The sequence below is a fragment of the Sceloporus undulatus genome, chromosome 2 (genome assembly GCF_019175285.1).
Source record: "Sceloporus undulatus isolate JIND9_A2432 ecotype Alabama chromosome 2, SceUnd_v1.1, whole genome shotgun sequence".
In the NCBI taxonomy this organism is placed as follows: Eukaryota; Metazoa; Chordata; class Lepidosauria; order Squamata; family Phrynosomatidae; genus Sceloporus; species Sceloporus undulatus.
The window spans coordinates 17680968-17691002 of NC_056523.1; the positions used below are offsets into that span (position 1 = coordinate 17680968).

Sequence of the window (10035 nt, forward strand, 5' to 3'; positions counted from 1 at the left end):
AAATTAAAGCCACAAATATGCTTGCCTTCAGTCATGAAACTTTTAAGGGGACACCAGCCACACCTCACAGCATACTAGAGTGGGGACACACTTGCCTATTCCTTGGGAGTAGGGCTATGGGCCACCTTGATGCATGGCAGGGTGTAGCTCACCTTTTAAAGTTCTAACTGCACCTTCCCACCCCCAAACCAGAAAGGCACAGGGGGTGCTGGAAAGGATGGGGGCCGCCTGCAGCTCACACTATCCACTCCTTGTGCATTAGATTTGGTCTCCACTGGCAGATCAGAAAGCCTTGTTTTGCTTTAAATGTCACTGATTTTGCCCTCACTGTCAAACATGTTTCCCTCTATAACTGGGTATGCATGCATCACAAATGAATATACTTCTGGCATCTGAACCCTAAAAGCAACAACCTCAATCCATCTGTTAGCCTTTAAGGGTGTATCCACACTCCACCGTTAACTTTCTCCATGGCTACATCCCATAGAATCCTGGGGTCTATAGTTTGGTGAAGTATTTAGAATTCTCTGCTAGACAGCTCTAGGACTGTAGTACAAGGGAGTCTCCTCAAACAACAAGCTCCAGAATTCTATAGGACGGAGCCATGGCAATTAATGCGGCATCAAACTTCAATTACTGTACAGTATGGTTATCTTCTGAGATGCTAGAAGACGGTTGCTTGGGCTGCATAAGATTCTGTTCCATTTATTTATGCAAGACGACATGGAGAGGCATTATTTCATCCCATTATTAAAGCAATAGAAATGAAAGCAAGTGTTGGGATAAAAAGGGAGTGAAAAGTTCTTATATTATTCTCAATATCACTTACACACACTTTAGATGTGAAGAGGGTAGAGACATAAACACTTATTGTGGCTGAATCTTCATCCCAGTTAAAGCTGCCTTCCTGGAATTTTGTGGCCGAACATTCCCACTTATTTCTTCATCTTTACCTCTTATTCACTGTTCCATATTAAAGAGGACACAATGATTTTCATCATATGTAACAGCACCCTTTTCTTTTGATGACTGTCCCACTGTCTTGTCACTTCATATGAACCCAATAGAGTGTTAAGTTCAGAGAGTATTATGGAGTTACAAAAGGTAAACTGCATCCTCACAAATTCATTTCAGGAGCATGAGGCTGTGAGGCATTTCTCTAAGCTGGACTGATCAAGCAAAAGCAAAAAGACTGTTAGTGGGCTGGTTTCCCAGGCAATCGAGCTATTACTCTTGTGTGACAAGCTCAAAGCAATCATTTACACAAACTACTTTGGTCAGAAAGCATGCATGCTTGCATCAATTCAAGTTAACGCATACAGTATAGGGCTCTTCAGTCAGCTTGTGTGCAGACAGGCCTGTTCTACATTGCAAAACCTGTAGTTTTCAGCCCTGAAAAACACACTGGTGGTGTGCACACTCGTATCGTTTGTCCCTCAGCACTACCTTTATGCTTATGTTGGCTTCTTCCTAATGACTTCCATGAATCTAGGAGTCAGTCTGATACATAGGTGGACATTCCAGAGTCTTCTTGTATGTCTCCAACAATGAAAAGATCTTCAAGACAGATGTAGCTGACACGTGGAGAGTGTGACCAGCTTTACACAAGAAAGAAAACCAAAAGGAAAGGCAGTATTTGGCTTACTGCTGGGTAAGCCTTCCCACAGTTCCCCCTGAGACACTCCCATATTCTCAAACAGGCTTTTAAAAAAATCCAATCCCTTGTTTACACTGCCACTCATCCCTATCTTTTTCTTCTGTCTTGTCCCTGAAAGTAAAGAATCTCTGTGCAAATTTTAACTCGTCCTTGTTCATCCACACCTTGCACTTTCAAATGTTCACCTGCACGCCTCCACATGTGCACTTTCCATTTGGGTTGTGGATGTTACTCCTCATCTAAGGGGAGCCCACTCTGTCATGCCAGCTTCTATGATGAGCGGCAGGTAGAGCAGCGAAAATCTTCCTCTTTGACAGCATTATAGCTGCAGCCCACACAGGCGACATGGAACCAGGCATCACAGCCATCACACTGGACCCAGGCCACCATCTCATCCTGGGGAAGGTGGCACTGGGGTGCTGCACAGGGCTCCGATGAAGAAAGAGTCTGGGAGAAAACTTGGCATGTTCCTCCCAGAGGATTCTTCCGGGGTCGACCGCGCCGTTTCCTGCAAGGACACAGAAAGGGATACAGGTTAATAAAGCCAATTTGTTCCTGCACATTACTTCTTAGCCTCCTACATCACAAAACAGAAGAGCAATTCAACATGTTCCAGCAAGCTATTGTATAAAACTAATAATATGCCCAAGTTCAATGAAACAACTAGCTCAGGTAAGCATTTTCAACCTTCTGGAGTTCACTCAAAGGCTTCATCCAAAATGAGTCCAGCCTCCACCTTTCTTAAGATGCCCATTTTGCTAACCAAACCAACAGATTTATGCTGTTTAAAGAAACTGGTGGTAGCTGGTGAAGCAGCCTTGCTTGCTCCCTCCTTTTCTCTTTGTTTTGCTGTCCACACATGCTCAGTAATGGATTCTGGAGGTAGCTGATATTTATCTTGCCTGTTGTAGGCAGATACACACACCTACACCTCGGCTAGAATGGAATCCTGCTTTTTCCCAGCTCAAACTTAAGTACATTTGTTTAATGTACTGTTTACCACACAATGGCTGCTGCAACCCCACACTAAAAGTCTGTCTCTCCAGCCCTGCTTCACTATCCTCCCAATTTTGATACTGCAATAAAGTTTCCAGTTAAACAGAAGATGGGGAGCAATAGCAGGATTGGGGTGCAAAAAGAAAAGAGCTTCTTTATCAAATTTTGTTAACTGAGGTATACCTGTACATACTAACTTGTATTTCCTAGCATGCCCTTTCTGTGGCTATATTTACTTCAAGTTGCATTTATATTTCAGGCTAGAAAGACAAATATTCAATGTTTAGAAGACTTTATTACTTTAGCAATGAATAATGTGAATTTTGCAGATGTCACCTCCAAGAAAATGTGTTTTTGGAAGTATAGGGCCTGAGCAGAAAGGCCAAAATAAAGCTGCTTCGGGTCACTTTGGAGGTATGCTGTTTAAATGATGTATGGTGCCAGAACAGGGGAAGAAGGCTTACTAGCTGTGTTGAACAAAGAAGATTCTGACTACTAGAAGCTCCATCCATATCTAGTTTGATTTGACTGTAAAAACCTGTGTTTCATGACGTTAAAACATGGGCCCATTTAACCCAAGTACTCTTGGAAGCAACCACCCTTCATGAAGGTCAGAAGATCCCTAGGTCAGAAGATCCCTAGCTATTTCTTTTAACCAGGGACAACGAGAATTAAACACTGTACCTCTGAGCTAAGCCCTCCATTTACTTTAGCATAGAAAGTGATCACAGAATATATTCCCCTCACCCTTATGAGAACTGGAGACTTAAAAAATTTAAAGGTGTAAGACAATCCCTGAGCTGACTTATACTTTAAATTGGGGGGTGGGGGAATTAAAACACTCCAAGAACTTGAACACTGTGATGATAACTCTCTGATATAAGGTTATGTTAAACATACTGAAGACAAAGATGGGACTCACACATTGGGTACAATGTGTAGCTTTGACCGTAGATCCTCCTGCAGGTTCTTGCTTCCCTCTGACACTCCTCTGGGCTGGAGCCGCAAGGGGCTGTTGTGGCAGTGGGTGTAACTTCTCCCCAATCGCTGCTCCTTATCTAACAGTGGCTGTTCCTCTTCTAGCCGTGTGATTTCATCTTCCAACTCAGGTAGCACCGTGTGAGCTGACTTTCGGCGATTCCGAGATGGTTTTGGCTGGGCAGGGGGTTCTGTGCGCCGCCCCTTGTCCACAGAGAAGGTGAATGGCTGAGGCTTTAGTTTACTGAGACTGCCGATGGAGCTGAGGATAAGGGTGGCTTTGGAGCGGCAAGAAAGGGAGGTAGGTGAGTGACGGGAAAGTGGACGGATGCGGTGGTTGCCGGAGGGCAGCACTGGCCGGAAGCCACTGGAGGAAGCCCAGGGGGCTTTGGGCTCTGTAATAGCAGCAAAGTCTTGGGGTCGGACATGGACCTTTTGGAAAAGGAAGTAAAACTCGGAGTTGCTGTGAGAGGGTGGCAGGGCACAGCCTTCAGGCACTGGATTGGGATGGCCAAAGGTCAGAAGATCCCCATCATTCAAGTCCACCCGCTGGCTGTGGGGTATTCGCATGGCATTGACATAAGTACCTGAAGGAAAAAATTGAATAAGAAAACAACACACTTTAGACTGGGATGGATACTGTGGTTTCCAGGATGTTGTTGGACTTGAATTTCCATCAGCCCCAGCCAGCAGAACCAGTGATGTCTACCTCTGCTTTAGCAAAATGCTCTTCATTAAAATAGATCTGTGTGAAAAGAGTGTTATCCTTAGTTGTTGGAAAACAGACACAGACACACACACACACACTTGGGTTAAGTGATGAGACATGTGAACAGCAAGGCCAAAAATTCACCTAAGCTTTGCACAGGCTAAATCTCTAGCATTTCATAGCCATCTGGCTCCACTGTTTAACACTTTTTCCTCCTATATAATTTTCTGTGTCAACAGAAGATGACACTTCATAAATTAGTTGAAAGTGAACTTTGTCTTAAAAGGCTCATATGGTGCTTTAATACAACTCCTCCTGGGAACTGCAGTCTCTTTGTTCAGATTCTTCCTTTCTGAAAGCAGAAATGGATAACAGGAGAAGGAGGTGCAAGTCAACATTCCTGTTTGCTAATATTTATATATGCACTGTTCCTGTCCCATCGTGCTGAGAATACTGCAGTTCAAGCAAAGCTCTCTGCACTGGGGAAAACAACATGAGGCTTCATCTATGCACTAGTTGACACACCATGGAGCAATGTGCAGAATCAAGGCAGGCTATCAAACATCTCAGAAAAAAGACAGGGAGAAAGGAGGAGACAGAGAAATCAGAAAGAATGTAAAAGGGAGAAACTAGATCTCTAAATTCTCCTCTAAAATTTATAACAACTCCAAGTATTTCAGAAAACCGAGTTTCTATTTTAGAAGCAAATTTGAAAATTCCACATTTTGCAAAATGCTTGGAACTGCTTCCACAAATATTAGCGATACTAGCATTAGCAATAACTTTTCACCTTTTAATTTCTGACTGATTTCTCCTAACAGATGTGAAGCCCTTCCCACCCTTTCACTACACACCATGCAACCCCAGTCCTGCAAACGTTCAACATCCACAGGCCTAGGAGCCTTCACTGCCTTTGAAATTGGTGGACAAGAATTCACTCCCATCCTTTCAAGGCAGAAGATTTCCAAGGACTCACCATGAGTGCTGTAGTCTACCATGCTAACCCGCCACTCTCCAGCGGTGCTATCAGCATCCCTCTCGGCATGGATCTCCGCATGGATCCGTGAGATCAAGGTTGGATTTTGCTCTGACACCAGAACAACGTCGCAGACTTCAGCTCGGCGACCCAGTCGATAGGTGCAGCTGGGCCTGGAAGGTCGGAAGGTATAGAGATCCCGGTTGGGCGCATCCCCTGGAGAAGCTGGGCCCATCCGGAGTAACTGGAAACAAGGTAGTGCCTCTGAAAGCATGGCTGGCTTTCTCTCTCTTCTGGTTAACAAATGGGGAATAGCTGCCAGAGCTCCTTTCTTCACTCAGGAGGAACGTCTGGATACAGGTTTAACAGACTGAAACAAGACTTCAATGGCAGTGATGGATATTCAGATAACCAGAGGACAGGCAAGTTTCACTATCTGTGCAGCAAGCCTCCTAATCCAGCTGTGATGACAGAACTTTTTTTAAAGGGGCATAACATTTATAGAAAATATAGCAGCATCGGGTGCAAACTGGAACTGCTCCGAGAAAAGATTGCTTAACCGGTTGTCCAAGAACACACACTGTATGATAATGGGTGAGAAATTGGGGTGGGATCCTTTCATCAACACAAGCCATTCACAGTAAATTAACTGCTATCCTGATTAGCCTTATTGCACAAAGAAACAAACCCTCCTTCTCACTCCCCTGCAACCCCTTTCTTCCTCTGAAAATCTAGGATGTCCTTCCTTAATCTCCTGGACTACCACAACTGCAGCTTCAGATGTCCTTCAAGTGCAATTCGCTCAGGAGCTCCTTCAAGCTGTTCCTCTGCAAGTTCCCTGGAGACACAAGCTTGGCCAGTGCCCTCCGGGGCTCTCAAAGCCTCTTCCTTTCGTGCAAAGATGGATGACGACTCTGGAGAGCCTCTGCTAAGTAAAAGAGCAAGAGTCACCTTGGTCCCCTCATTGCAGTTCTTGCATACCAACAGCCATGCAGCATGTATACACAGATTTTACACACACACACATTATTTATTATACCCAGAGAGATATAGTATATATTACATATAAGCTCAATTACAGTATTCTCTCTAGGAATCTCTGGGCCTTTCACCGCAACTTTTAGTTAAAGTTGACCATAAAGATGTATTGGAGGACCTAGATATTCCTAGAGAGAACATATTAATCAAATCTGTGAATAATCAAATCCACAAATATCAAAGCCACAAATATGGAGGAATGAGTGTATTATACACTCACACTCAAATATATATTGTGTGTATATATATCAAACTTGTGAATATATATATACGTACAGTGCTTCCTCGGGTTACGAATTTAATTCGTTCCGCCGCTCCGTTCGTAACCCGAGTAATTTCGCAACCCGAAAAGGGCTTTCCGTTAGCGCTGGAAAGCCGCGCGTTTGAATTTCGCGCCGAAAAAAAAAATCGTAACCCGAAAAAAACATCGTAACCCGGAACAGTTTTTTCCAATCTAACTTTTTCGTAACCCAGAAATTTCGTAACGCGGTCAATTCGTATCCCGGGGTACCACTGTATGTATATATATATATATAGGCCCTCCATTTGTGCATAAGATCTGTTCTGGACCCCCCTGCAAAAATGGAGGCTTGCGCATGTTCAAGCCTCATAGGCTTGAATAGGGCGTGCCCCTGGGTGTGCACACCATTGGAATTAATGGAGGTCACCCGTCTGCACATAATTGGGGCTGCGGATCTGAGATCCGTGAGTTAGGAGGGGCGACTGTATATTATATATGCATATATAGTATATCATATATATATATATATATACACACACACACACACACACACACACACATATATACACACACAGTATATTATACATGCATATACTCTTCTACATATATATACACATACACATATTCATATATATATATATATGTGTGTGTGTGTGTAAACACACACATATAGTATATATTATACAGAAAGAACAATAGTTTATATTATACACACACATATGTAAACGTACACATATAATATATACTATACAGAAAGAGAAATATGGTATACAGTATATCATACACACAGTCATATATATAATATATATATAATATTATACACACCTGCAGCCATAGACAGGGAAGGCAGCCCAGGCCCGGGAAATAGCGCGACCCCAGGGCTGCAGCAGCAGCAGCAGCAGCAGCAGAGCCTTTGGGCAGAGGAACAGCAAATCCAGCCTGGAGAGCAGCTGGAGGACGGAGGCCGAGAGGGAGGATGAATGAGAAAGGGAGCCTACTCTTCTTCTTCTTCAGCTGGAGACTGTATTCTAGTTCTGCAGCAGCCAGCCCCTGCTGCCCGGGCTCTGAGCGGCGCGCGCTGCCCCGCGATTGGCCCAGCCGCTGCACGAGAAGACAAGGGCGGGGCCGAGCTCCGGGTTCTTATTGGCCTCTCGGAGACAGAACCTCACCTCTCATTGGCTGGGACTCGGAAAGGGGGCGGGCGGCGGGCGAGGAGCGCGCGAGGAGAGAGAGTGGCGCGTCCCGACGGAGGAAGGAGATTGGAAATAGGGAGGGGAGAGCAGCCGCGCATGCTCAGAACAGGGGAGGGAGACAGAAAGAGGAAGGCATGCGCAGTTGGTTCCCCAGTTGCAGCACCCCCTGCCGGCTTTCCCTGGTACTGTCGGCAGCTCCTTACATTCCAAATCTGCTTAGTTTTGTTTTTGTTGTATATTAGTTTAATTTCAGATTTATTTTAATCGTGTAATGCTGTTGTTATTTTAGATTGTGCGCCACTCGGCAGGTCTTTATTCTTCTTCTGATTTCATTTCACTCTTGCTATGTAAAGCGCAGTGCAAAATTTACAGTGCTCTATAAATAAATCATAGGATCATAGAACCCTAGAATTGGAAGGGACCCAAGGGCCCTGATCCAGTCCCACCCCATTCTGCCATGCAGGAACTCTCAGTCAAAGCATCCCCATTGACAGATGGCCATCCAGCCTCTGCTTAAAGGCCTCCAAAGAAGAAGACTCCACTACACTCCGAGGAAGGAGTCTGTTCCACTGTCAAACAGCCATTACTCTCAGGAAGTTCTTCCTAATGTTGAGGTGGAATCTCTTTTCCTGGAGCTTGCATCCATTGCTCTGGGTCCTAGTCTCTGGAGCAGCAGAAAACAAGCTTGCTCCCTCATCAATATGACATCCCTTCAGGATTATCATATCACCTCTTAACCTTCTTTTCTCCAGGCTAAGCATCCCCAGCTCCCTAAGTCGTTCCTCATAGGGCTTGGTTTCCAGACCCTTCACCATTTTAGTCACCCTCCTTTGGACACATGGCTCCAGTTTCTCAATGTCCTTTTTGAATTGTGGTGCCCAGAACTAGACACAGTATTCCAGGTGGGGCCTGACCAGAGCAGAATAGAGTGGCACTTTTACTTCCCTTGATCTACTATACTTCTAGTGATGCAGCCTAAAATCACATCACGATGGGCTTGCTCAGTTTTGTTCTCTCTGCAGCATAGGAGGGATGCCTGGGATCACTGGGCATCATCTGGGCCCAAAATGCAATGAAAGCTCCCAGGAGCAGAAGAGGCACTTGGTATTTTTTTGTGGGTTTTTCAGGCTATGTGGCCATGTTCTAGAAGAGGTTTTTCCTGATGTTTCGCCAGCATCTCTGGATGGCATCCACGTTTCACCAGCATCTATGGCCTGGTGAAACATCACAAAGAAACTCTTCTAGAGCATGGCCACACAGCCCAAAAAACCCACAAAAACTATGGATGCTGGCCATGAAAGCCTTTGACTTCACAGAAGTGGCACTTGTTTCTCCTCCAGATGTCGAACTGCAACTCTCAGCAGCCGCAGCCAGCGGGGAGGGATTCTGAGTTGCAGTCCAAACCCTAGAGGACTGTGTGATCCCAACTATTTTAAATCTAAGGTCAAAGCATTGTTGTTGTTAACTACCCTTGAGTCATCCCCAATTCATGGCGATCCTGTGGGTGAGACATCCCCAAGTCCCACTATGCTCCACGGCTCCACTTAAGTCTTGTAGATTCATGCCCTGATCTCTCTTATGAGCCTAGCAAAGCACAACTCTTTCAAAACATATACTATATGCTGCCTCTATTACCTAATACCGGTTGTCTTGTACCAATAATAGCTTCCACCTTCTCCTCCTCCTCTCCAGTTTCTATTGACATGTTGCCTAGTACAAAACCATATGAAATATGCATTATGTGCAGCAGAGCCATGCTCATCAGCACTAGCACTTTTTGACTGAGAGGGACAATAACCTCAGCTGCCAGCTCTCCTCCTCCTCTTATTCCCTCCAAAATTAGGTACAAATCCCTGTTTCCTATGTGGAGGGAATGGATGAAATTTCCCATTTGCTGGAACTAGTTTGTTTATATGCATCAACAAACTACTTGCTTTTTCAGACTCTTCTTGGTCACATAGCCTATGGCGGCTGTCATGGTGACCAACGGCTCTTCAGCATTTACCACTATACCATGGATTCTGCCAAATCAGTTCTGCAGACACAAATCTTTCAGTCATCCTGTGATAAAGACAGTACATTAGATGCATTGTTAACATGTCTGGGGTTATAGGCAGGCTATACTACAGTATCATTTGACTTGAATGTCAGAGGACTGTCAACTAAAGGTTTTTTAAAAAGAAAACAAAAGACAGACCAGAGAAGGAAACTCAGGTATTCAAAAACCAGGACACTTCAAATTTATGC

The 10035-nt window shown here is 44.6% G+C and overlaps 1 protein-coding gene across 1 annotated transcript; it reads right to left on the reverse strand.

Moving 5' to 3' along the window:
- Positions 1 to 231: 231 nt before the first annotated feature.
- On the reverse strand, positions 232 to 8126 carry TCF19 (transcription factor 19). The gene is made up of 4 exons (XM_042452539.1): positions 7421 to 8126; positions 5317 to 6241; positions 3576 to 4218; positions 232 to 2165 (listed from the first exon to the last, which is right to left on the reverse strand). The coding sequence occupies exons 2-4, from the start codon at positions 5588 to 5590 to the stop codon at positions 1928 to 1930; spliced, it is 1155 nt and encodes a 384-aa protein (XP_042308473.1). The 5' UTR covers positions 5591 to 6241; positions 7421 to 8126; the 3' UTR covers positions 232 to 1927.
- Positions 8127 to 10035: the final 1909 nt, after the last annotated feature.